General features: G+C 32.3%; 1 protein-coding gene across 1 annotated transcript; it reads right to left on the bottom strand.

Annotated features, from left to right (window-relative positions):
- Window positions 1–61: 61 nt before the first annotated feature.
- On the bottom strand, window positions 62–27,146 carry LOC129223157 (protein ABHD11-like). Its single transcript, XM_054857728.1, has 6 exons — window positions 27,014–27,146; window positions 25,110–25,263; window positions 23,186–23,359; window positions 21,461–21,652; window positions 18,391–18,575; window positions 62–255 (listed from the first exon to the last, which is right to left on the bottom strand). Exons 1-6 carry the CDS (start codon window positions 27,019–27,021, stop codon window positions 117–119), a joined length of 852 nt encoding a protein of 283 aa, XP_054713703.1. The 5' UTR covers window positions 27,022–27,146; the 3' UTR covers window positions 62–116.
- Window positions 27,147–27,303: the final 157 nt, after the last annotated feature.

Below are 27,303 nucleotides of genomic sequence, written 5' to 3'. Positions count from 1 at the left end.
AACTTGTCATTCTTTTTTAACTGAAGACTTAAAATATCCTTTAACACTTATTAATTATTATTATATGCTTTTTTACAAAGTGTAAATGTATTTTTTATTTTAAAATTTGTATTTATTTACATTTTTAACAAAAAATTCAGAACTATTTCAGTAAATTTCAGAGGATGCTCTTTGTGAATATCATGGTATGCTTCTTCAATAGTTACAAATTCAGCTCTAGGAAAAAACTGTCTAGTGTGGTATTCATCCTTGCCCCTGCAAAAAGAAAAAAAAGTGGATAAATATAATTGTATGTTAATTTATTTTATTTGTAGTAACTGAATAACATAGTCACTGAAACTTTACTTATGTCTTACACCACCAAAATGGTAACCTTTCTATACCAAAAATATATATACACCTAGGAAATATAGAGCCTCGACCTTGAAATGACTTATGTGTGGATGAATTTTTGACTATGCAAATTCTGAGCAAAATATTTTCTATTGACCTGCAGCAGTTAAGGAATTTATTCCAGTGTAGGTTATAAAGCCACTCCTTCTTGGCATTGCTTGCCTAGAGGATACAACTACCGTATATGTTTGATAACAGGTCTATTTGACCAATTAACTTCAGGTAAGCATGTGATACCGAGAACTGAAATGGACCTAGGGGCAAAATACAGATCTGGGAGCACAAGTCTTATCATCAAGAGTTTTAAAAAAAGCACCGATTGTCAATATTTATTTTTAGTCATTCGTACTTTAAATGTGTCATTCAATTCAGAGTGCTTTTACAAACATAAGAGTAGGTATGTATAAGGGAGTGTTGTATTGTGATTAAATCAACATGATACATGAAAAGAAAACATTTATTTGTTTTATCCAAAGTTTTTTGATCCCACTTATTAATTTTGGTGCCACTCTTGTAGGCCCATCTTTCATGACTCTTGCAGTTGCCAAAATTTAAAAGAAGTTGAATATGATGTAGTCAAGAGCTATAATTTTAAATAGAAAGGAAAACCTTGTTGGAGTTTTTGTTTTCCCAGGATGTAAGGGGTTTTTCTTTCTTATATTCACAAAATTTAATTATATAAGTGTTAGCAGTAAAAGGTCTAAAAAATTTCTAATGAGTCTGGTGTCTCTAATGTAATTAATTTTTCAATAATGCCAATGCTATTATCTGATTATGTCACTATACTAATGTCAAATTCATTTACTTTTTTCATCAGAAATAATATGCCTACAAAACAATTTCCTTCTAAGTGGTACAAACTAAATACAGTGAACTCCGGATTATCTGTGAAATAGAATGGCATGGTACCGTAGATATTCAACAAAATCAGTAAAAAAAACGATAGTAGTGTATGCAGTAGCTTTAAAAAATCAATCAAGTGCTTGCATACTTTAAAACTATGGTTTAAAACAATAACAATCTTATATAATTAAAAACTGAGTGTATGTATCTATGTATGCCCAAGCTTCTTCTTCCGAACAACAGTTAACTGACCATCGAACCATGTATCTATGGATTTCTTCCCGTCTTCACGTTTGGCTATGTAACATAATCCTCCGATAATAATTAGCAGAGATATCAATTAAAAACTTAATTATGACACTTAGATTTCGACATAAAATCCCTATTTTTGGAAAGCTTTCCTCCATTGAAATTATTCAGTCCTTCATCTCAATTTTCCGCAACAATGCTTTTATTAAAATGTATAGCAGTGAAGAAAATCATTGAGATGAACGATCTGTTGCCATTTTTTTTCTCGAATATGAACAGGTAAAATTCTTGTTTTTGTTTTGAGGCTTTTCCTATAATTAGACAATGTAAAATGTTAACTTTTTGGGGGGTTTTACGCAATTAGAGGGAGGTCGATGTTATTTGAAAACGCTGATATCACCATTCTAATAGAAACTTTAGGGAATGTTTCTCTTTCCGAAATGCGAAGTTATTTGTACTATTGTCCTGATTGAAATAGAAACTTAAAAAAAAAAACTGTTGTGCTTAGTCTAATTTTAATGGTATATTTTTACAGGGTTCGTACGCTCCGGGAATTCCGGGAAAACCGGGAATTGTCAGGGAAAATGACACTGTCAAAAATGTCAGGGAAAAGTCAGGGAGTTTTCAAATTTTGTCCTCCAAAAATTTTTTTTCCCAAGGAATTAAGTACTATGAGATCTAGTCTTCGTTTTTATTGTGATTTCACGAAAAAAATTGTAAATTTTTATCTAAACCGACGCTGGCACTTAAAAACTGCAATCGAAAAATGAACGTTTTTTTTTTCACAACGAAAAATGCGCCAAAAAAGCGAAGATTTTCTTACATGGAGTCAGTGAGGGGAACGCATTTCTTTCTACTGCCTAAAGTTTTAGATGGGTTGCCACAACATTCTGTTCGGTTCAGGGTTCGTACGCTCCGGGAAAACTTGGAATTATCAGGGAAAATGACTTAGTCAAAAATGTCAAGGAATTTTCCAAATGTGTCCCCAAAATTTTTCTTTTCCCAATTTTTTCCCAGAGGATTTCGTTTGATAAGACCCAATCTTCATTTTTATCGATGTATTTAAAAAAAATTGTAACAATTTTAAAGCAATGAAAAAAGTAGCGACCCAAAAAATCTTCAGCAGCCGCCATTTTTGGCTCTCAGTAGTTCCCAAGGGAAAAACTAGTATGTTGTGGCCACCACGAAACTTTCTTCTATATTTTTCCTTTTTCTGATCCCTCCTCATGCTTGACGAGGAAGCAATATTCCTAACAAAAACAAAATTACACATGCAAAAACTTGACGACCATCCCAATGTCTGAATTTTTGTAATAACAAAACAAAGAGCAAAAATTGAAAGTTACTTTAAAAGCCTTACTTCAATTATTTACAAATATTTTATTTATTAACAAACATAAGATGGAAACAGTTAAAAATTTTAAATCATTGAGATAATATTTCCGATCATTTCCATACAATTAAAATCACGAGAAATACGCAGACGACAATCTATTACGATTTATCTTTCTTATTGTTGCATTAATAAAACTATTTTTATTCAAAAAAAAAAAAATCAACACCTCTTGGAGCGATTGGAGTCAAAATTGAACCAAAGCCTGTTTACGTATGGATTCACATATATTCCAAATTTCAACCAGAACGTAGCATTACTTCTTGAGATAGGGCACTCACAATGGAAAAAAAGAACGAGCGATTGCGCTACCCCCCTTTTAGCTGTTGACACCAAAATAAAATCAGCTCTTATATCAACTAAGGGCTACTTGTCAAAAAAATTTTGTTTGATTCCGTTCGTTATTTCTTGAGATACAGCAGTCACAATTGACGATAAAAAACGTTCTATAACTCAACCCCCGTTTGAGCTATTGACACCAAAATTGAATCAGCACCTGCTCCTGTTAGGGGCAACATATGGACCAAATTTTGTTTGATTCCGCCAGTTACTTCCTGAGGAATAGCAAGCACGCGTAACTCAAAAAACGTCCCATTGCTCCACCCCCCTTGGAGGAATTCGCGCCAAAAACTAATGGGCACAAGTTCACATAGGGGCACATATGTGTACCAAATTTCGGTCAATTTCATGCGGTAGTTTTTGCTGTAGAGCGGCCACAAAAAACTGGTCACACACAGACGTGACACACACACATACATACACACACACAGACAGACAGACATTTTCCAAAAATAGTCGAAATGGACTCAGCACACCTCAAAACGTTCGAATCCGTCAAAATTCGAAATTCGAAAATTTGCACGAATCCAATACTTTCTTCTATATATTAGATATAGAAGAAAGTAAAAATCAGGTGAACAGCAATTATGCACAAACTCAACAGGAGAGAAGACAATTTACTGCTTCGGAAGCACAACCTGTAGATGGGAGGGTCGATCGGGGAAAATCGTTTTTTTTTTTTTTTTTTTTTTTTTTTTTTTTTTTTTTTTTTTTTTTTTTGATTGGAAAATCATTTCAGCTACGTGTGAAACGTAGTCGCCATCTTTGGTCATTCACAAGATGGAAGTAGATACGATCCAAAAATGCCTAAGTTTCTAAAAACAAAGCAGAATTGGATGTTTTCTTTAATTGAAAACTGATGAAAACAACAAAAAATGGTCTGCAAATTGTTTTTCTATTATTATTTGAAATAATTTTCTTGAGAAATGAAAAATTTTGTTCTTAAAACTTAATCTTATCCTCACTGCCTCGGACGCAAATGTGATAAAAACTTTTCAATGAATTGTATTATCATGAAGATTTATTATTTTTTAATTGTCTTCATGCAACAAATTAAAAAAAAAGTTATTTCTTATTTCTGGACATAGCCGCCATATTTGGTCATTCCCAAGATGGAAGTACACAAGACTTTTACAAGTGCCTAAGTTCCCGAAAACGGCATTGGATGTTAATTGCAATGCAAACTATTGAAAACAACACAAATTGTGCCCTTTTTTTCCGGATAATTTGTAATTATTTTCTGGAAAAATGCAAAATTTAATCTTCATAACATTTTTTTTTTTTTGTTTTAATTGATTTAGACTCTTATATGCTAAATACTGACTATTTTGCTTTTATTGTGGTTTTTTAAGGATTATTAATTATTTATTACTACTTTTATACTACAAATCCAAAAATCTACTTATTATTTTAAATTTTTCACTTTGTCGCCATATTTGATCGTTTGCACAATGGAAGTAGACTTAAACTTCCAGAAACAGAATTGGACGTTTATATCAATGTGTAATATTGAAAATAACATTAAATGTGCAAAAAGTTATGAATTTTTGAAAATTGACTATTACTTTCTGGAAAAGAAAGTTTGAAATTTTAATGTAAGCGTCCTTTAATATGTGAAAAAAAAAAAAAAAAAGATTATTGGCATTAGCCTATGATTGGCGGATGTTGATTTTTGTTGCTATGCATTACATGGTATGCCGATTGATGCAACAAGTTAATCATATTTATACTGAAATTTAGCATTGCATTTTGCTCAATATGTTTCGTGTAACCTACTTATAAGAAAATAAAAAGTATTGTAAACCAAAAGCGGATGCTAAAAGGTTGCTGCAGGACTACAGCAAAACGCTATAATATTACGCGTGACATCAAAGAAACGCTAAAATAAGTTGAAAGTACTCTGTTTTCAACAAATAGTAAACAAATTAAAACAATTTTGAACAAAATGTTTAAAAAAAACTTAAAATTTTGACAGAGAAAACAAACGAAAAAAAAAAACCAAGTTTTTTTTTTTTTTAAATCTAAGGGGAGAAGTTTCAGTTCTGCATCGCTACTTTAAACAATTTTAATTATTTTGAAAATATTACTATTTAAACTTAAATTTTGAATGAAGCGAGTAACCTGGAATTTTCTAAAAAACAACCTGGAAAACCTGGAAAAGTCAGGGAACTTTTTTTAACCAAAAGTGTATGAACCCTGATTTTACTCTGAACTTTTTGGTATTTCAAACATAGGGTTGCCATTGGCGACTAAAAAGGCGACTATTTCTTACCTTAGGCAACTATGGCACCTTTTTTGGCAAAAAACAAGCCAAAAACGACTATTTAAAAAAAAACGGCGACTTTTTGCAATAAAAAGCGACTATTTCATATTTTATGAAGTTCATTGAAAAAGAAATAGGAAGAACGATTTTGAGCCAATCAGTTGCATTCCAACACTCTATGGAGATTGCATCATACAGTTTTCAGCCAATAGCGTTTCGCCGCGGCGAACGCGTCGCTCTACTGAGGTTCGAATTCAAATGCAAAAAAAGGGGGGGGGGGGTAGAAAGATGATCTGAGCTAAAAGAATCTTCTTTTGAACTTTCCCTTTATTCACTGCTATTTTGTTTCAGTTAAACTATTTTTAGATTTATAGAGTAAGTTACCGCCCTATAGCCAGGGCTAAGGCAGAAATACATGAAATACACCGCCAGCTCAGTCAATTCCAGCCGTGGACTGCAGTTTCGTGCTTATTAGCACTCATCAGCCCGGCATAGGACTCTTGGCTTCCTTAAGAGGTTTTTCACCTTCAGCTCAGTTAATCCTATGCCGGGCTGATGAGTGCTAATAAGCACGAAACTGCAGTCCTCGGCTGGATTTGACTGAGCTGGCGGTGTATTTCATGTATTTTTAGATTGTTTTCTGTTAGTCCTAGGATTGCAGTTGTTTCTTATTTGTGTGTTTACCAAGGATCAAGAATTGTAGTTCCAGGATTTTGATAACAGCTGATGTGAAATAAATACATTCAAGTAAATGTTAAAAAATATTATTTACTTTACATTATAACAGGGATAAATCGCCGCTTTTTGTCTTGGTTTTAAAGACTTTTTTCCCGATTTTTCTCGGAAATTTTAAAATTTTCAAATCAGTCAAATTTTTAAGTTAAAATATCATCTTTTTTCTTTTTTAAGGATAAAATTACTTTAATATGCCTCCCACCATCCTACCCGAAAAAAAATGGTAAGTTCTGCGAAATCAAAACTAAAAACATATGATGCACATTGTGATTTTTTTCCCTTAAATTTTCGTTTTCTGTAATAAAATTGCATTATTAATAATGATCTCCAGTGCTTTGACTTAAGTTATCCTAATTTGTACGGCAAAAAACTAAAGCCGTTCTTGTTTGTTAACATTCTAGCGTCGAACACGTGCTTCGCCGAAAATTGCATGCCGTGTTCGAAATTGAAATCTTTGTAGCATCCGGTTAGTGTTTGAACTATTTAAAAGGTCTTAGATATTTTAAATTATGCAATCTTAGGGCAATTTATTTTGGTTTTTATTTCATAATTTCTTAATTTTTTTAAAACTTTATTCGTAAGTTGTTATTAGTTACGTATTTTCGTAAAAATACGAAAATAAAAACTAGCAAACTTCCTTACTTTTAAATTTATGTCCAAAATAAATATTTTCAAAGCTACTTGAACTGAATTTTCCTGTTTTTTGAAGTTCACATAGAAATGAAAATATAGAGAACAAACACTCAAGCGTCAAACACGTGCTTCGCCGAAAATGTCTTGCCGTGCTCGAAATTTTAATCTTTTAGCATCCAGTCAGTGTTTTAATATTTTTAAATGATCTTAGATATTTTAACTTATGATATCTTAAAGCAATTTGTTTTGATTTTTATTTCAATAATTTCTTTTTTTTTTTAAACTTTGTTCTTAAGTTGTTATTAGTTACGTATTTTCGTACAAAAACGAAATTTCTAACTAGCAAACTTGTTTATCTTCAAATTTATTCCCAAAATAAATATTTTCAAAGCTACTCTAATTTAATTTTCTTGTTTTTTAAAGTTCACATAGAAATGAACGTAACTAAAAATTGAACCCTAGGAGGAATTCATATGAAAATTTGACTCCTTTTAGCTGGAAACTGCTTCAAGTGATCACTAATAACACTAAAATATAAAATGTAAAAAAATGAAATGAAAATTGATTTAACAACAGTCATAAATTTACTTGAATGTTCATGTATTGGTTTGCAATAATTAAGCTTAGCTTATTAGGTAATTTAAAATATGTTCACATGTAGAAGTCTGATAACATTACATCAGCATCTGCTAAAACAAAAAACCTGTCACTACAGGAACATAAACTGGGTCCTTGCCCTAAAAGTTAGGCTAAGAAGTAGAACTGGCCCTGCCATTATTTAAGAATTTTTTAAGATGTTTTGCTTGACGTTGTCATGGTGCCATGTTCACATGTGCCCCCTCTCCCCTATACTAGTTTGTTGTTTACTTTGCTTATTTCAAAAGCCATTTTACGTATTACATTAATTACTTTCCCTATATAGCCATTATTACATTTTTAATTATCACATTTAAATAGTAGTATGAAAAAACTGTCTCATTTTAGTTCACAGTTCTTAATTTTTAAAAAAGACTAGACTTTGAAGTACACAAATCAACGATCAGCATTGAAAAAAAAAAATCAACATTTAAATGTATTGACAAGATATAAAGGTTGAACTACTTTTCGTAATTGAAAGTGCAGACTTGTTTGGTGCATTTCAAACTATTTTCTTCCATTCAGAACATTTAATCCATCTTCTCAGTGAGTTCACTAATATTCTGTAGAAGCTGAAAGGAAGAATATACAAGCCTGACGCAAGTGCTAAAAATCTGGTAAATGTAGAAAATCTTCGCCAAGCATCTGCAGTAGATTGCAGCGATAAAACCACAGCAGCTATTAAGTCATTAAAGGAAAAAGAAAGACTTGATGTGTTTTACAAAATTCAAAGACACTATATGGCAGCACATAATTATCTCGCTACACAATTTAAAAGTTCTAATATTTTTATGTATTGTATGTGTTTGCAACCAGCACTGATTTCCACAGACAACAGTTTAAAGCTTGTTTGGTTGCTAGCAAAGGCCCTAAACTTCCTTGAAGTGGATTCTGCATCTGTGAAAGATGAGTGGAACAAGGACGTAGCCAAGGGGTGGGTCCATGGGGTCCGGACCCCCCCCCCCCTTCCCGAAAGACCCCTCTCCTTTTTTCTCAGTTGTTGCATCTCGCATCAACAAAATTTTTCCGAAAGATAATGATTTTATAAAACGCAGCATTCTCTCCCCTTAAATATTCCCAGTAATCGGCAATTTTCTCAGCGCTTGAGTCAATTCAGAACACGAGAACCTCGTGCAACAACTGCAGGTTCCCAATTTTCGTCTGCTTTTTGCTGTGTCACCTACTTCGTCCGAAACGGGGGAAATGTCCCTTTTGACTTTCAAACCAGCTGGGTCCTGTGACCTTGAAATTCAGCCCCTCTCCTTGGTTCATCAAATTGCCATTGGCAAAGTAAAAACAAGCATTTATTGCCACTTCCGCTGTATCCCACAGGCTCATTGGCGTGGTTTTCTTTATTTCTTTCTCTTTTCTTTTTGGATTTTCGTGGATTTCGTAGACGCATGTTGTACGAAAGACAGCCAGAGTGAGGTGCGTTCCTGGTGAATCAGTAATTGAATTCCGATTCTTTTTTGTTTTAACACGCAGTTTTTATTTATGTCATACTTATAGGAAAAATATCTTGAACAAAATTGTATGCAAAAGAAAATTAAGTTTACCCAAACTAGGTAAGTCGCAGTGCTCCCTTTAGAAGTTTCCTTGATAATACGAGCAATTTTACGTGTTAATGAGTTTTTCCATTTAAGAGTCATTTTTTTTAAAGCTGGACAAAGTGAATGGGAGCCTGATAGTTGACACCTTCGATTTTCCTGAAATTTTCAGAATATGTTGCTAGTATTGTGATGTAGCTTCTTTCTTCTCAAATTTGACTTGTTGGCAATTCAGTGGAGGTCAAAGTTTAAGGACGTGAGAAAAAAGAGCTTAATATATGATTCCTTTGCTTCAAAACCAATGAGTGTACCAAGCCAATTTTTTTTTTGTGGATACTACTTGATACTAGGTACATGCCAGCCGAAATATTTTGGTCGCTCATTCATGGCTTTGAGGGCAAAGGTCAATTGAAAATGCTATTTTTTTTACTTTTTTTGCCTTGTTTGGGCCCGGATATCTGCTAAAGCCGTGAGTAACCCTCGGAAATAAGTATATACCTAACTACTCACCACAGTATAGTACTAAGAAAAACATGAAATATCATGGGTTACTCTTTGCTTTAGTAGTTAAACGGTCTCAAAGTCGATAATTTTTTAAAAATAGCCAAGTTTAGACGTCAATAACTCTGATCGCGACGCATCAACAACTTTGGGACACAGCTTTAGTTATAGTCCAAGTGGTCTATTTTAAGGTCCAGGTTAGAAACCCATGGCAATTAATAAACTTTTTTAGTTATACGGCCTCAAAGTTGAAAATTTGAGCTATAATTTCTTTTTTTTTTTTCAATTACTGTATGATTGGTGAGTTAGTAACTTAGAAAAACATCTGTAATTACATTCAAAGTGATATAGTTTTAGACTCAGGCCAGAAAACTTTGGGATCTAATCATCTTGCTTAATTAAACGGTCTCACAAAAATGATAATTTTAACATAAAGTGTCAAGTTTCAACTAAGCTAATCCACGAAAACAAGACTTTCAGACACAGCTGTAATTGTGCTCCAAGTGATGTAGTTTTAGAATCTGCTTCATACCCATGACACTTTTAAAATTTCAAAAAAATATATTTTTAATTCGAACTTTTACTTGTTCAATATAGTTAATAGCACGTGTTGAGTTTTCTCCCTTTTCAAAATGTATTTCTGATTTTTTTAAAAAGTTTCGTACTTTATTTTATAGATGGCTTCATTAAATTATATGTAAAACCTATAAAACCGGATAGTAGTGGCTGATGTAGCCATTTTAAACAAACAACACTGAACCGAAGCTTTGAAAGGCGGAGCATTCAAAACAAAATCTATCAACAACCAGCTTTTTTTAAATTTTTAGCAGAGAGAATGTTGGCCAGATATTGTGTAAAGGTAAGGTACTGCTTTTTTTTAATGTTAAACAACTATTTTTTCATTTAAGTAGTTTACAAGTACTAGTGTTCAAATAGTTGTACTATTTTAATGAGACATAACACGTGGTTTAGTAACAAACTGTATATAGTTTAACAAAATATGTTCAATTGAAAGTAAGGTAGACAAAAATTGATTCAAGTTTCAAAAAATAATCAATATAATTTTTTTCTCGTTAGTCAAATAAAATATTTTCTGAAAATTGTGGGCAAAGAATCAAGGTAGAAAATGTTTGAGACCTATTTTCGTGTTGATTTACTTTTTTTCTTTTTTAACAGAAAAAAAAACCACTGTATTAGTGGACCGCTATTGTTCAGGTGTGATATTTTACTTTACCCCTAAGTTGCATATGAGAAGTACAAAAAATATGCTTAGTGCACCAAACAAGGCCATCCTAAGTTCGTGACCTCATTTATGATTGACTACTCCAACTTTTGCACATTCATTAGATAACATATTTCCATGGAAAAAATATAATTTTCAATTATGTTTTCCTACACTGTTCTAAAAAAGAAGGGCAAATTGGCTAAACTAGGAACATTGGTCTCCAACTCTGAAAAAAAAAACCTCCGAAAAGAAACCATTCTCTGTTGCCAATAGGATAGCATATTAAAACACATTTGACACGTTCAATAAACTTGTAAAAAAAATCAAATTTCCTTCAGCGGAAAGGTTTGAGACTGTGTAACTAAAAAAGTTTATTAGTTGCCATGGGTTTCTAACCTGGACCTTAAAATAGACCACTTCGACTATAACTACAGCTGTGTCCCAAAGTACAATTGTCACATTTAAGACACTGATAAATTGGCATTTTATGATTTTTGGTCACTCAGCACAGTTCGTAGACATATGTTTAGCGTAGGCAAGACAGGATCATATCCTCCACCCCATCACCCGGTGTCCTAGTGAGGACACTGGGCTGATAAGGCTAACCATGACCTTAATGGGCAAAAATATGCTTTTCTAGGTTAAAAAATCAAAGGAAAAAGCAACGGTTCACAGCGGCATTTATGTTTTTTTAATTCTTCAACTACATAGATTGGGCTTCAAGAAAAATAAAGAACTATTTTTAAATACTTATAAACGACAGTTAACCATAACGAAACAAAATTTAAAATCACGCTGTCTTGACGTCATCTACATCAACTACATCACTTAGGGTATGATTACAACTGTTTCTCGAAGTTACTAACTCATCAGTCATAGAGTAATTGAAAAAAAAACTTGAAATTATAGATCAAATTTTCAACTTTGAGACCGTGTAACTAAAAAAGTTTATTAGTTGCCATGGGTTTCTAACCTGGACCTTAAAATAGACCACTTCGACTATAACTACAGCTGTGTCCCAAAGTTGTTGATGCGTCGCGATCAGAGTTATTGACGTCTAAACTTGGCTATTTTTAAAAAATCATCGACTTTGAGACCGTTTAACTGCTAAAGCAAAGAGTAACCCATGCTATTTCATGTTTTTCTTAGTACTATACTGTGGTGAGTAGTTAGGTATATACTTATTTTCGAGGGTTACTCACGGCTTTAGCAGATATCCGGGCCCAAACAGGGCAAAAAAAGTTTAAAAAATAGCATTTTCAATTGACCTTTGCCCTCAAAGCCATGAATGAGAGACCAAAATATTTCGGCTAGCATGTACCTAGTATCAAGTAGTATCCACATAAAAAAAATTGGCTTGCTACACCCATTGGTTTTGAAGCAAAGCAATCATATATTAAGCTCTTTTTTCTCACGTTCTTAAACTTTGACCTCTACTCAAGGGCAAACAAATCAGTTTTTTAAAAAAATAAACTTCACTTTTTCTTATCATAGTACCACTAACACATCCTGAAATTTTTACGAAAATCGAAGACATCAACTATCAAAAGTGTCCAAGCTTAAAAAAAATGACTCTTAAAAACTAATTTTAGATTCTAAGCCAGCAGCGAAAAAAGAAATTCTACACAATTCGTGTGTTTGAGGATGAGAAAAATAATTATCGATTTTTTTTTTTTTTTTCATTTTAACTATATTTTTGGCATGGTTCATTTCAGATTCATTTTATATTTTGATAAAAATTTTATTTGAACTTTTAGATTACTTTTAACATCTCTCTCCTTTCTGAGTAACAAATTACGTAGATTTTTTTACTGATGTTTTCCCCCCAATATTTAAGCATGATCATGGAACATATTAAATGCTCCAAAAAAAAATTCGTGTTTGAAGGTAAAATAAATAAAATAAATGAATAAATAAAACTTGAAGTTGATGTAACAAACTTTTTATGGGATCAAAATTTTATAGAAAAATTAAATTGAAAATTACTTGAGTATTTAACTCTGATCCGATTATGAAATTACAAGTTCGGCCATATTAACGCATGTAATAAGTAATTTATTAGAAATTATTACTTTTAAATCTTACTGAATTGTGATTCTATGATCCCAAAAGAAAAAGTTTTTAATTGACGAAAAAAAAATCTTATTCGATGTTGTTCCATAAAACATATTCGTATTTGCATCATTGGAATACATTTTCTGATTGTTATTCACTGGCTTTGTACTAAGGAGTTATTTAATTAGCATCTATGCATTCATCTTTAGTAAATTGAATGTAGCATTAAACGTAACAAAAAATAGGCTTGTGCATTTAACTATAAATTACTAAGTGAAAATTACCGCTATTTACTGCGTTACAAGCAAAGAAACAAAAAAGGTGAATACGAGGTAAATGTTTTTGAGCTTTTCTTTTATATATTGCCTTTTTTTTAACACTTATTTTCTTCAAGCTAAAGATATTTACTATTTCCTGCAATAGAGTGTTTTGCTAACATCGTATTGAAGAAAAAAAAAATCATTACCTGCGTCGTAAAATATGATATGTATTGTTGTTAAAATCAATAACATGTTGTTAAAATAAAATTACACAGATGCTTAATTTAATTCATTAGGTATACATTCCATTAATCGGCATGTAAAAGATCCCTTAGGTCGTTTGACTGTGAATACTCTTGACAAAATTAAATTCCTTTTGCAGTTTCGCATCGAAGAGAGCTCAGGTGTCTCCATCTGGTGGAAGTTGGGCATCAAATTTTCCTGTGACATTCACATCCGCGCCATAATGGTGGCATATGAATGACTGGATGCCGTATCGTTAGTTCGCACTTGTTCCGCAAAAGGCTAAAGCCTCTAATACAGCCCCGTTAGAAAGAAAAAATTAATGATAAAAAACGGCAATACGCCTTTTCCGATATTTAAAATTTTTTCGAACAGCTTTCACCCTTTGAGGAATAGCGACTTCACTTGAGAACACCATTTATTTCTTGCTTCTCTTTTTTTTTTTTTTTTTCAGCTAACTGAAATCACTGTGTCAGTTGGCTGAAGAAAGAAAATATATATATATATATATATATATATATATATATATAATGGTTGCAACAAAGGAAGCCTCCGTCCCTCAAAGAGTTAATAGTTTGTTCAAGCTTTTAATTGATAATTAGAAAACGGATAAGATTGGAAATATCATTCTATTTCGTGTTATCAAAAGAATATTATAAATGTAAATAAATAAAAAGCTTTAATAAAAGCTTTTGAAATGAAACATTGTTAATATTTTCGTTGAGAGAGTTGTGGGATTTTGCCTGAAATATTGTTCAAATCGGACAAGGTTACGTTATGTAACATTCATATAGTTATACATTCGACTCCATAGATATAGATTTATTTATCCTCATATAAATAATGCCGATGATCGAATAACCCGCGTGTTTCAACAATGAATTCGCACCACGGCATGATATGTAATTCGATAATATGTTTTGGTAATGTTTAACATGCAAGGAAAGGCTTTTATTGTGACAAGGCTGAACTCGATCCGGTAACTTGAACAGTTTTACTGGTAAGACTGTGTCATTTCAGAGGAATGAAGAAACGAAAACAATGAACGCTATCTGCTGGAGTTTAGGGTTAATCCATTGGTGTTAGAGTTAAAATTTCAACTATCAAAATATCACCAAACAATTGGCAATTGCTTCGTTCAAATGAAGAAGAGTTGAAGCAATTTTCACCCGTCATCCCTTGACGGGTGACTTTCTAGTTTTCAAATAAAATGGCATAAATACAAATGTACATATTTTGTTGAAATATATTACAAAGCTTTAATATTTTATTAAATTATCGCATGCATTTTCCAAGTAATTTCTAGAACAGTTTTCGTTTTCCGTTTTTCTTTTATTGTGCCTTTTTTATTAATAGAAAATATATCACTTATTTTCAGGAGGACAGAGGTTCACCCATATTTGGAAACTTTGTATGTGATAACTTTCAGTTTAAAGTTAATTTACAAACTGACAATAATTAATTTACCACTTAACATAAACTTTTTTGTTAACTAATTTTAACTAATGACTCTATTAATTTCAATTATTTAATTAATTTTAGTTAATTATCATATTTTAATGATCAGTTTTAATTGGATTTATCTTAGTCTTGTGTAATTATCAGCTACTGATTCTGCTTTAGCATGCCTCCTCTTTTGAAGTTCGTGCAACCTTGGACCCCCCCCCCCTTAACAAAGTTCTAGCTACGTGCCTGAGTGGAAAGTATTACAATCAGTATTTTCTTCCCCATCTATTAATGATCAGCATGAAAGAGTTGATCATTTTTGGAGAGATGCTCTAAACTAGAAAACTCCTCTTGGACAACTAAAATATCCTTTACTTAATAAACTTGTCAAAGTTAGCTTATGCTTGTCTTATGGAAATAGAGACGTGGAGAAAGGATTCTCTATTTCAAAAAGAATCCTAGCTGAAGATAAGTCAAAAATGTCTGAGCGGATGCTTAATGAAAGACTTATTATAAGAGACGCTTTGACGAAATACCAACATGTAGGCGAAGTAAAAATCACAAAGGAACTTTTAAAATTGGCATATGGGGCTCACAAGTCATATGAAAATTATCTGGAAGAACAAAGAAAGTTGAAGGAGCAGACTTTGAAAGAAAACAAAGAACGTGAAGAGATGATTGAAAAAGAGAAACAGAGAGAAGAAGAAATAAAGAGCAAAGCACAATCAATTAAACAACTGGAAGACAAAGCAAAAATAGCTGCTCAAGAAAAGAAATCCAATGAAGAATCTTCAGATTCGCTATTAAAATTAGCAAATCAACGACTAAAATCAGCTATTAAGAAAAATGATTTGTTAGAAATTAGAGTAGCACAGGGGATGATGGAAGGTGCAGAGAAGTTACGAAAAAAAGAAAGAACTGTAGAACGGAAAGAAACAAAGCTAAACCATATTGTTAACAAAAGAAAATCAAGTTTGATTAATATATATAGCTAAAAAATCAAAAAATAACTATATTTTCTATTTTGTCATCCAAGTGTTAAATGAAAGATTTTTAATCGTACGGCGTTTAAATCTCTGTTTTAATCACACTCAAACTCAATTTATAATTCCTTTGTCTTGACTTTAAAAAGAAAGAGCTTCATTAAATTTTCTATTATTATTAGTACCATTAAAAAATGCTGAATGAACCAAATTAATCTTGAAAAAAAAAATATTATGTTTGGGAAAAAGAGTTTTTATTTTCTTGTAGTTACTATAGGTAGTCATCTTTTGATTGTGTGACACAATGTATTTTTTGAATTTGTAAGTATTTAAAAAATATTGGAAATATCAACTTCATTACTATTCTGAGAGTTGCTTTTTTGAAGTAGTAGTTCCAGTAAAAAATGTTGAATGATGTTAAAACGCATGTTAGATCTGAGAAACTAAGTTTTTCTTTTTTTGCATTTACTATAAATAACTATGTCTTAAGATTTTCTGTTGTGTGATTTTGTTACACTAAGTATTTTTTGAGTTAGTAAATAGTTAAAAGGTATTGGAAAAAGCAACTAAATGGGTGAAAAAAGCAACTTAATCATTGTGCTGAGGAGACTATTTAGGCGACTTTTTTTTACAATTTAGGCTACTAAAGCAACTATTTTGAAGCAAAATTTGGATGGCAACCCTAAAACAGGACCGTTGACGTTACTTAGAAACAGTTGATTTCCTTCTGATGGGGATTTTAAAGATTTGATGCTCTCACTCTAAAGGGAAATTATTACAAAACTAGCCGCGTCGCCCGGTTTTGCACGGTCCACCTCAAAAATAAAAGTTATGTCAAGTGACGCAAGTTCAACACTCAGGCTTGAACCAAAAAAAAAAAAAAAAGTCAGTGTAGTTTTGCGGCAGATTGCGGAAAACCCCCCAAAAAAGTAAACAATTTAAATCCCCTGATTACAGGAAAAGCCTCAAAACAAAAACAAGAATTTTACCTGTTCATATTCGAGAAAAAGAAATGGCAACAGATCTTTCATCTCAATGATTTTCTTCACGCTGTAAATTTTAATAAAAGCGTTCATCCGGAAAGTTGAGTTGAAGCACTGAATAATAATTTGAATGGAGGAAAGCCTTCGAAAAATATGGATTTTATTTTGAAATCTAAGAGTCATAATTAATAATTTTTAATTGATATCTCCGCTAATTATTATCGGAGGATTATGTTAAATAGCCAAACATGAAGACGGGAAGATGATGAATCCATCGATACCTGGTTCGATGGTCAGTTCACTGTCGTTCGGGAGAAGAAGCTTGGACATAGATAGATAGATAGATACTCAGATTTTATATGTATAAGATCAGTATTTGTAGTGACTGTTGACCCTATTTTGAGACGATTGCCATTTCAGGCATACTTCTCTTTATTTTTTCAGTAGGGACATGCGTCACCTGAGCTCCGTTCCTTTCTCCGGCAAAAAAGCATATGCAATAATTTAGATAGCCGGCGTAGCGCTGGACCCCATTTGACAGGGATCAGGATTATAATGGAAATGTTTGTCTTTATTTAAGAACTAGTGGTACCCGCAAGGCTTTGCCCGTAGTTGAAAATTAAAAGGTCATTCGGTTCGACTGTATATTTACAAATAATGAATGATGAATTTCTCGCCAATTGGCTATGTTCATTTGCTCCCCCATCCCACGTCATGATAATTTCGTAATTTACTCATCCGTCTTATGATAATTTTGCTCCGGAAAATGTTTTTAAAATTGAAATAGAAAAAGAACAAAATCGAATTTTCGAAAAATCGCTTCAAGGTGCACACCACCACGCTACAAACTAACTTTGCCAAATTTCATGGAAATCAGACAAACAGTCTAGGCGCTATGCGTGTCACAGAGATCCAGACATCCAGACCGAGAGACTTTCAGCTTTATTATTAGTAAAGATAAAGACTGTTGACCTCACTCGAATTGGAATTTTTAAGAATTACCTGTACTAACTTCTTTACTACTCCTATACGTTTTCCTGATTTATATTCTGTGTTTTTTTTTTTTTTTTTTTTTTGGATGTCTCCCCAGTTTTGCCGATATTTCATTTAAACCACCCACCTATTATTCAGTTTTAATTATACCTTTTGATACATTGAACGGGAGTAGGAAGTTTGAAATGTTGGCGAAACTGGAGACAAACCAATTGTTAGTAACTGTTTGACCTCTGCCTGTGTTGACCATTAACCTGAATCAATTTAAAAAAAAATCTACATCAACGTGAGCGAAGCCGCGGGTAAAAGCTAGTATATATGAAAAACAGAAAGTCAAACAAGGGTTGCTCTGCATACAGACACTCATGTCCTAAATCCTACACCAAGTAGGATTTACTCCTCTCATAGGTGAACAAATCATACAAACATATGCATACTAAATTCTGTTTCCCCAGCTACAGTCCAAAGTTCTGCCAACTGAGCTATCGACGACTCAAACACATACTAATTGAAGCAGATCAAGCCATTTTAAATCAACAACATATAGGGGAAGGATGGAAAATTTCTTTGAATAAAACTCGTCTTGTCACTCATCTTCCTTGTCCGTAGCGTTGAACTAATCAATAACTTACTTTTATCAGAGTTAGGCTCAGTCTTTTAAAGAACTTACCCTAAAAATGGCGAAAATCCACCATAAATAAAGCACGCAGGTCCACGAAACTCCCCTGATGGGTCTTCCATCAGAGTCTGTTCATTCTCCAGTGCTTTTTGTAAGACCTCCATGTTTCCTTTAAAGGCCCAACGACCATAGGAGCTGCGCTTTAAATCTAAGTAGGGGCTTTGCTCTTCATTGACCTGAAAAAATGATTAAAGTATATATTTCTATATTAAATTAAAAATATACAAATTAATGATAAGAAGATTGATACATTTTAAGGGCTGATAGAAATGAATGGCAAATTACTTGCATCAGTTAAATTACGTTTAAAGGTTTTTCTGATTATTATGATTGCTTTTAAACCCTAACTTCTCCAACATAATAGATATGAACTCTTTTGAACTTGTTTTGTTCATTTGAATCTATGAAGAAGTCATAATCATCATTGTTGGCGCATCAGGCCCCGAGTGGGCCAAGGCCTCCTGTACCAGTCATCTCCAGCTCCTCCCCCCATTCTAAACTAAACTCTTGCAATTCTCTGATCTAAAGACAATATAGTGCTCTTCAATCACTTCCACTCAGCTCAACTTTGGCCTTCCATGTCTTCTAGTACAATATGGTTTGGCCAGGAATGCTATTTCTTTTGATTGCTACTTTTTTCAAGGCACATAATGTGGCCCATCCAATTTGAATTCTGTCTGTGCATAATTGACAAAAATAAATCAGCTTTGATACATTGTCTTTTTCCTTTTGTGTCCTATGGGTATTTTGAATAGTATTTATTGGATTCACATTAAAAAATTTCATCTTATTACCATTCTCCACTTACAATTAATTTGTATTTTTGAAAATCTTCACACAGACTAAGGGCTATGTTTCCATTATAAAAGAAAATACTAAAAGAGACATATATGCTTCATTTAGCTTCAAAATTTAATGTAAACTTTCTACCCCATTCAAAAGTCTTTTCTTTAATCAAGAAGGTTTTTTTATATTATATTAAAATCCAATCCAGTTTCGTGTGGGTGTTTAAAATAATGATGTGATGTAATAAAAATTTTGTAAAATTCACTGTTTTCTTCACAACCTTTTTTATTTATTCTTAATTCAGATTTTTAAACTGTCAAAAATATATATATATATATATATATATATATATATATATATATATATATATATATATGCTATGGCTCTCTGAAATTTGGATGGAATTCTGAAAAATTAACAAGATTTTAGCTAATGCATCTTTTACTTCCATTGATTAAAGAAAACAATTTAAATGAATTAACAAAAAATGATAAACTTTTTTTTTTTTTTATTACAAGCATGAACAATGAGGAATTAAGTGCATCTGCTTTACTAGTAAGATTTGTGGAAATGTAAAAGTGTGTCATAAGTTTCTTTTAGAAATGACATTAATTTGTTTATTCAATTCCAAGCAAACAGTTGACATGTATACTTTTTTTTACTTCCTTGTATGAAGTAAATGAAATATTTTATTCATAAAAAAATTCCTCATTTGAATTTCAACCTAAATTTTGGGTTTAATCAACAGTTAATAAATTAATTTTGACTAGTCGTTTTGTTGAGGATCTAGGTCTGATCTGAGGTATAATCTTTGCATATCTTTTTTATTGAAACTGAAATTGCTCTCAGACGTTACATTCAAAGCTTTATTTTTCATCCTTTAAAAACCTAACTAGTGCTTAAATAGCAACATCTCAATTTCAATTGCCTTAAAAAAAATCACTCCTCCCCCCCCCCTTCAACTTACACCTTTCCTCAAAATAGACTACATGGGAACTTCACAACAACATTAATATTTACGGTAGGGTTCACTAGGAGACCGCTACTGCTGCCTGTATGTTGTTTATTTTATGTAGGTTGAATGTTCTTTCTGTGCCTATAGGTTGTTTTTTTTTTTACGTAGCTTGAATGTTCCTCTAACACGATTCAGGCTATGTAAAATAAACAACATACAGTTATGGACGAAGCCTTCATTTGCACAAGATTAGACCGTTTACTCCTTTGTTTTGACTCTGTTTTTAAGCAATTAGGGTACTATAATCACGATTTCATGAAGAAATCATTATTTTTTATTATACCTTAAAAGTTATTACTTCTTCACATTTTTTAATTTTGTTGCTAAACGTGTATGTTAAATCAAAACTTCCTTTTTTTACATCGTAATATCTACGGATTATGAGAATTTTTTTTTCTTCAGGCCGATTTTAGGTCCTGCATATTATACGCCATCGTGACGCGGATAGTACGTAGAAAAAACTTTTCCTGGCTCAATTTTTGAGGTTATGAATGCATGCTGCTAACTCGACTGGTTTCCCCGAGAGACTCCTGGATTTTGATCATTTATCTTGATTGTGTATATGATGTTAGGAACATTTGGTTGTACTAAGAAGAAAATAAAAAATCCATATTCTTCTCTGAATAATAAGAAAAAATCCGTCATGGTCATCTATTGGATTTTTTCCCAGTAGATGTTGGCAGGTATCTAGGCAGTATACATTCAGAATGTATACTCCTGCGTACACATTTGAGTTTACCCCTTTTTCTGAAATTAAGTTGAAGTAAACAAATGTTCTGTTCACTTTTTCAATTTCTTAAAACTTACATTTGAGTAAAATTTTTAGAATTATCTGTTATTTTCATTCTTTTCGGAAACTACTTAATAAAGTTTCTTGTACTGACTCATGCGAATCAAACACATTTATAGACTCCTTCTGATTATATAGTACAAAGTTTTTGTAGGAGCTGAGAAGCCAAAGAGTCTATACTATCTGACTACGGATTGTATGGAAAGAAAACATCCGTTTTACAGCCGGAAATGGACAAATCTATTATTTTTTTAGCGATGCCAGCTTTTGCAGACTTTGAGTCTCAGTCATGTGAGCGTAATACGCTCATCAAGTTTTTACTTTTCCCCTTTATTCACACAGATTCGTCTTATCTGGACGTATGAAAATTCCATGCAATCCGTGGTTGGACAGTAAGTATTAAGTGAAAAATTTTAGAGGATTTTTTTTGTCAATCTTTTTTGTGTCCTTTTCTCTTAATATATACTTACAAAACCAGATGGAATGTCCCTGGAAATTTGACTAAAAATACATTTGTGTGCTCCATTTTCATCAAAGTCAGGTGGAACAAGGTCAATGGCTCTTCTTGCAGCTTTAATATAAGCAACTGGTCCTTCAACAAGATGCTTAGGCAACTTCCTTACCAGCATATCTTCCACAATGATACCCTCGACTCTATCAGGCTGCAAAGGTGCAAAACATTGTACTAGCTTATAATGTAAAAAAAGGTCAAAGGAAATGTTTTGAGTTTAAAAGTGAAACTGATCACTCTTGGTTTTTTTTTTAATTTTATTATATATATATATATATATATATATATTACTTAGAAGGAATTCATTGCAAAATAAATTATTTTTACATCTTGAGTCACAGGCTGTGATTATACTAGGGAGGGGCAATGAGGGTCATCGCCCCCTCCTTGAGCCCCCAAGATGTAGGAACCCTCCCTCCGCATATTTTCAATACTGAAGTTCCAAAAACAGAATTTCAGACGATCTTCAATAATGTTACGAAAAAGAGGGATTATCTTTTAGAATTATTTCGGAATTTATTATTTTGGAATTTTTTCAGAATTATGGCCTTGAAAACGCATTTGTAGCATATCTCTTAACACTACTGATAGGGATCGGCACTTTGTTTAGGAAGTTTTTCAAAGTTCCAAAATCCCAATTTTAGATTATCTTAGATGGGTTTTGTGGGCTCTTCCCTGGAAAAGTTTTTTAATTGAAGTTCAAAATAAGCAATTATAGGACACTTTTGATGATGTTAAGGTAGATGTACACTCCGTATTTTTTTAGAAACAAAAGTCCAAAAAAAAAAAAAAACTTAATTTGAGATAATCTTCAGTGATGTTAGGGGACAGAGGTTTGGGAATTCTAAAAGGGTTAAGTGTCTGAGAAATACATCGCCCCCTCCTTGAATACTTTCTTAAACTATCCTTGGATGATATGGCACCAAAAGTTTTGCAATTATGCTAGAAAAAAACTGATCATCTGCTGAGACATTAGTGTCAATCTAAATAACTGCATATATATTTGTTTTTGTAAATTTGGTTGCAAAAAGTACCTGATTTCTGTTAATTTCTTCTTAGCTAATTAATTCTGTTACAAATTCATGATGAATCAAATGGACCCCATAAGAACAAAGAATTTCATGGCTGGTGCCAGTAACAGTTATTTTTTTCTACTGAAGGCCATAATTCATCCAAGATATTTCTCGCTATTGTTTCGTACTTATCTATTTTTTGGTTTCATCCGAGCATAAATGAATTTTAAAGAGAAGCCTTTTTTTTAATTTTTGAATCAGATTTAAGATGACAGTGACATCTGTGATTTTGTTTTCAACTAATGACTCACGCTATAATTGGGCTTAACATTTTTCACCATTAAAAAAATATTTCACCTTACTCGTTAATGAGCACTAATATTTATTAAACGTCCCTATTGTGCGTTTACCTCAGGCTTCTTATAACATAACACTTTATTTCCATTGTCTCGTGCCCTGTATAAATATCCTAGAAGTTCATGGTATCTGCTTTTATAAGTGATTTAATTATTATTACATACTTTAAATATAACTTTTACTTTATTGACAATGAATTTATATTTTCTGACACTGGAAAAGAATTAAATCAGAAAATATTACTTCAATTATAAAATTTAGTTAGTATAAAATCTTAAAAGATATTTTTCCATTGAGGAATATTTTCTACGTACCTTCTTTAAAGCAGTTTTGTAAGCTGTTATACCTCCCATACTGTGACCAATTAGAAAAGCCTTTGGAATATTTAATTGGTCCATAAAATGTAGTAAGTCATCTACTATGATTTCAAAATTAAATTCGTCACTCCATTCGCTATCACCATGATTTCTGGCGTCCAATACGTAGGCCTGCAAGAACAAATATGAGATTTACTCTTTAAGTATTTAGCAACAAAATACAATTCACGTGAAGCATTTAAAAAAGTTATGATGCATCAATACAGATTAGTGAAATGCATATATCTTTGTAAATCAATCGTCCCTTGTTTGGATTATAATAATTTATTTAAATTAAAAAATAGTCTTATATCGCTGCAAATATCACCATAATAGCGAAATCTTCTTTTTAGTAGTATTTTCAGCGTTCGAGGGGTTTCTAGCTAATTTCTTTCTTTTTTTAATTACTTAGTTTACTGTTAGTATTCAGAAACCTGTTAAATGCACTTTTTGAAATTTTTTGAAAGCAGAAAAATAAAATAAATAAAGTCTGTTTTTAATATGACTCTTTTGGGCTTAACACAGTTGACAGTATATTAACCGTGGTCTCTAAATAGATATTGCCTATACCTGCACACTATTGCTCGTTAATTTAAAAAATAAATAAATATTAACGGGTTTTTGTTATATTTTTTCTCTTTCAAAACATAATTTTTTAGTACTAACTGATTAGTTTTGCAATGTATTTAGTTTTTAAAAGTAAACACCAATGTAATAGACTACTTTTTTTTTACTTCCTTTTACAAAAAAGGAAGTATTGTATTCGCGAAAAAATTTTCACTCAAAAATCGCCCTTAATTTCCATTTTGCTCACCCCCAAATGAATGTCGAGTTTTTTTTTCGATTCGACCACATGCGGAAAAGTGCCTAAGAATGTATAGACACGCAAAATATCCATTTTGACCATCACCGAGGTAATTACAACGACTTTTCTCGTGACGTCTGTATGTATGTGCGTATGTATCTCGCATAACTCAAAAATGGTATGTCCTAGAAAGTTGAAATTTGGTACATAGACTCGTAGTGGGGTCTAGTTGTGCACCTCCTATTTTGGTTGCATTCGGGTGTTTCTAAAGGGGTCTTTTGCACCTTTTTGGGGGGAAATCATTGTTAATTTCGATGCAGACTCAAGTGGTGTTATAATTTGGCGGTCACTCGGCGATATATCGCCAGTCTTTTGGTTGCCAAGTTTTGTCGCCAACTTGGCGAAAAATTTGGCGATTTTTTTTTTTTTTTTTTTTTTAAATCTGCTTTCAATGTGGCCATTGCTAGTGATATTTAAAGAGTTAGAGAGAGAATCCCATTAAAATTGCAATAATAGGGAAATAGCATTAAATTGGTGTAAAAGGAAGTCATGTGATGCACACATCAGCTCGTTAAGTAGGTAATAAAGAGACCTTTATTTATTTTTATTTTTTTTACTTTTTTAGGCAACGGTTTTAATTATTTAGACAACTACTGATTTGCTACAAATGACTTTTGGGAACTGTTAATATTATGCGATTGTGCTGCGTTAGAATCATTGATGGTTATGAAGCGATCTATGCAAACGTTCACCAAATAAAGAGCGCAATTTTGCCGACTGATAAAGCACGTGTATGCACGCAAGTATATTTGATGAAAAGGGACATTCGGGCATTTTAAAATTGCAACTATGTCTTCAAATTTGCCTAATCGTTAGACAAAATTTGCCGAATAAGTACATTGTTGGAAGGTCACAGTGATGCCTCTGATACCACCTAGAAGATTTCTAAAGTTAATGAGAAGGAGGGCAAGAAGATTAAACGGAAAAGAAAGGCATAGTTGTGTGGAATATACCAACTTTTACCAACAAGAAAATAACAGGTATGTAAAAAACTATTTTAAAGCACTGCTAACTTACCTTGCGTCTCGTCTCATTGCAAATAACTTGTGGAATATCAAACCAGTGCTCCTTGGACAATGTTACTCCATGTAGAAATATTATTGGAGGAAGTGTGTCGCCTGATTCTGAAGCAGGTGTCAGGAACTTATAAGCCAATTTTATGAGAGAATGACTAAAAAAATACAAAAGTTTGAAAGCTCCTTCTATGAAAACCCCTTATTAATTTACACAAATAAATTTTTTTTACATACTTAATAAGACAGTTTTATGCAAGTTTGATTTAAAAATTTGACAGCTCATTCTATGAACAAAATGCTATAATTGCTAAGCATTAAGACATAGCTTCTAATTTATTTCACTGTGATGAAATATAAATGATGTTTAAGCATTCTTAAAAAGTGAATACTATGATCAATACAAGGTAAATTAGAGTCATATAATCAATTTGTCATATTCTAAATTCGATTTTGCCCAAGAAATGCAGCATAATGTGTGAAAATACCCATCCGCTCACTTGCGACGTTCATATCCTGTTATTACACGCATTTTTGTGACCATCAGTCTAAAAAGCCATGAGCGATCTGGAGGCAGATATAACCCATTAACACAAAAATTACATTCATACTTGTAGTCTTAAATTTAAATTAGCACATCAATGATTGTCCGAAAGCCTGAAACTGCAGTATCTGGATGCCGTAGGCGAGCTGATTGGTAGTTGCTTGTAGTTCTGCCTTAGGGGTTGTTCATAAATGATGTCACGCTTGGTGGGGAGAATGTTTTCGTGAAATTGAGACAGTTTCATACTGTGGAGTGAAGAGGCAACAAGCATTTTTTATAACCATATGCTTACTAAAAGCAGCGTGACATGTGACAAAACTGGGAAAGGATTAGGCGAATTGGCACATTGTGACAAGGGGGAGTAGGGTCAAATTTGTTGAAAAAAAATAGCATGACATTGCTGTGCTTGGAAAAGTATTTCATTACTCGGTCTGAAAATTATTGATGGAAGTTGTCCAAAAACGGGCTACCACTTTTGTTTTGGTACCTACCGATTTACCTGTTCACTCAAAATAGATAATTTTAATGCCAGTTACTCTCAAAAACATTCTTAAAGGTGATATTTGGATTAAAGAAGTAAATCGTTGGTTTTAATTTTCTAGATGATCCAAACCTACATATGTGGACTCAAAACTAAGTCAAATCTCTAGTTTCGAAGATATTTCATAATTGTTGGTTGAACTTTTTGGTATTGATATTAAAATTTCAATATGTGTTGTGTGTGGCAAATGTCAGGAACAGCTTTAATTAGAAAAAAAAAAGATTTTTTTACTAGATGTCTTGTGCAGATGAAACTTGATACTTCTTTGTCTTCTTTTGGAAAGTATGTTTTCTACGCGCATATAGTTTTTAGCAGTAAAAGCTGCAATATTTATAAATTTCCACTATTCGTAGTTCACGTCTTAATTCTTCCAAAACTTTGTAAAATATGAAGCATGTATTGGGCTTTCAGGGTTTAAGTAGATCATGTCTATCAACGACTTGATCTTGAAGTTCTGAACGCCTCATTTAACACAAAGCACTTTGGGCTTTTATAACATGACGCAGTCTGAGCTAAAACAGATCTAGTTCATGAATGACTTAATCCAATATTTCTCTGAACGTCTTAGGTATAGTTTTCGAAGTTAGGAGCAGTAACATTTTGTTTTGTTTTTTTATATTTTTACATTATTTATTTATTGGCTGTGAAAGTCGAAATTTATGGTGTGATACCTCCTGATTCCTTAGCTTTTTAAATTTATTTTTTATACTAGATAGGTGTTTTTTTTTTCATTATTTATTTGTCCATTTAGTTATTTTTTTAAAAATATTTATTTATTTATTTTATTTATTTCTTTATTTAATAGTTAGAACAAAATCCTCACCTTGACATAGTTCTGCAAATATACCAAACGTTCTTCCAAGAAAACCACAGCTCGGATCGTGTTACTCTAGCATTAATCAATCAAAATAAAAACTGCATTTGAAGTTTCTGTCGTTCTTACAGATAGAGTTACAAAACTGTACTTCAGGCCATGAAATTAATTTCTTATCGCATTATCTATGTACACGTTTGATAAGATTTGCTAACGGAAGATCGATAGAAAAATAAACGTTTCGAAGTATGGGATTCATTTATTGAAACGTGTAAAACAACTCTATTTTTTATCAATCA

This window comes from Uloborus diversus, chromosome 1 (assembly GCF_026930045.1).
Source record: "Uloborus diversus isolate 005 chromosome 1, Udiv.v.3.1, whole genome shotgun sequence".
In the NCBI taxonomy this organism is placed as follows: domain Eukaryota; kingdom Metazoa; phylum Arthropoda; class Arachnida; order Araneae; family Uloboridae; genus Uloborus; species Uloborus diversus.
The sequence above is the reverse complement of the archived record's forward strand: the minus strand, read 5'-3'. Positions and strand labels throughout refer to the sequence as shown.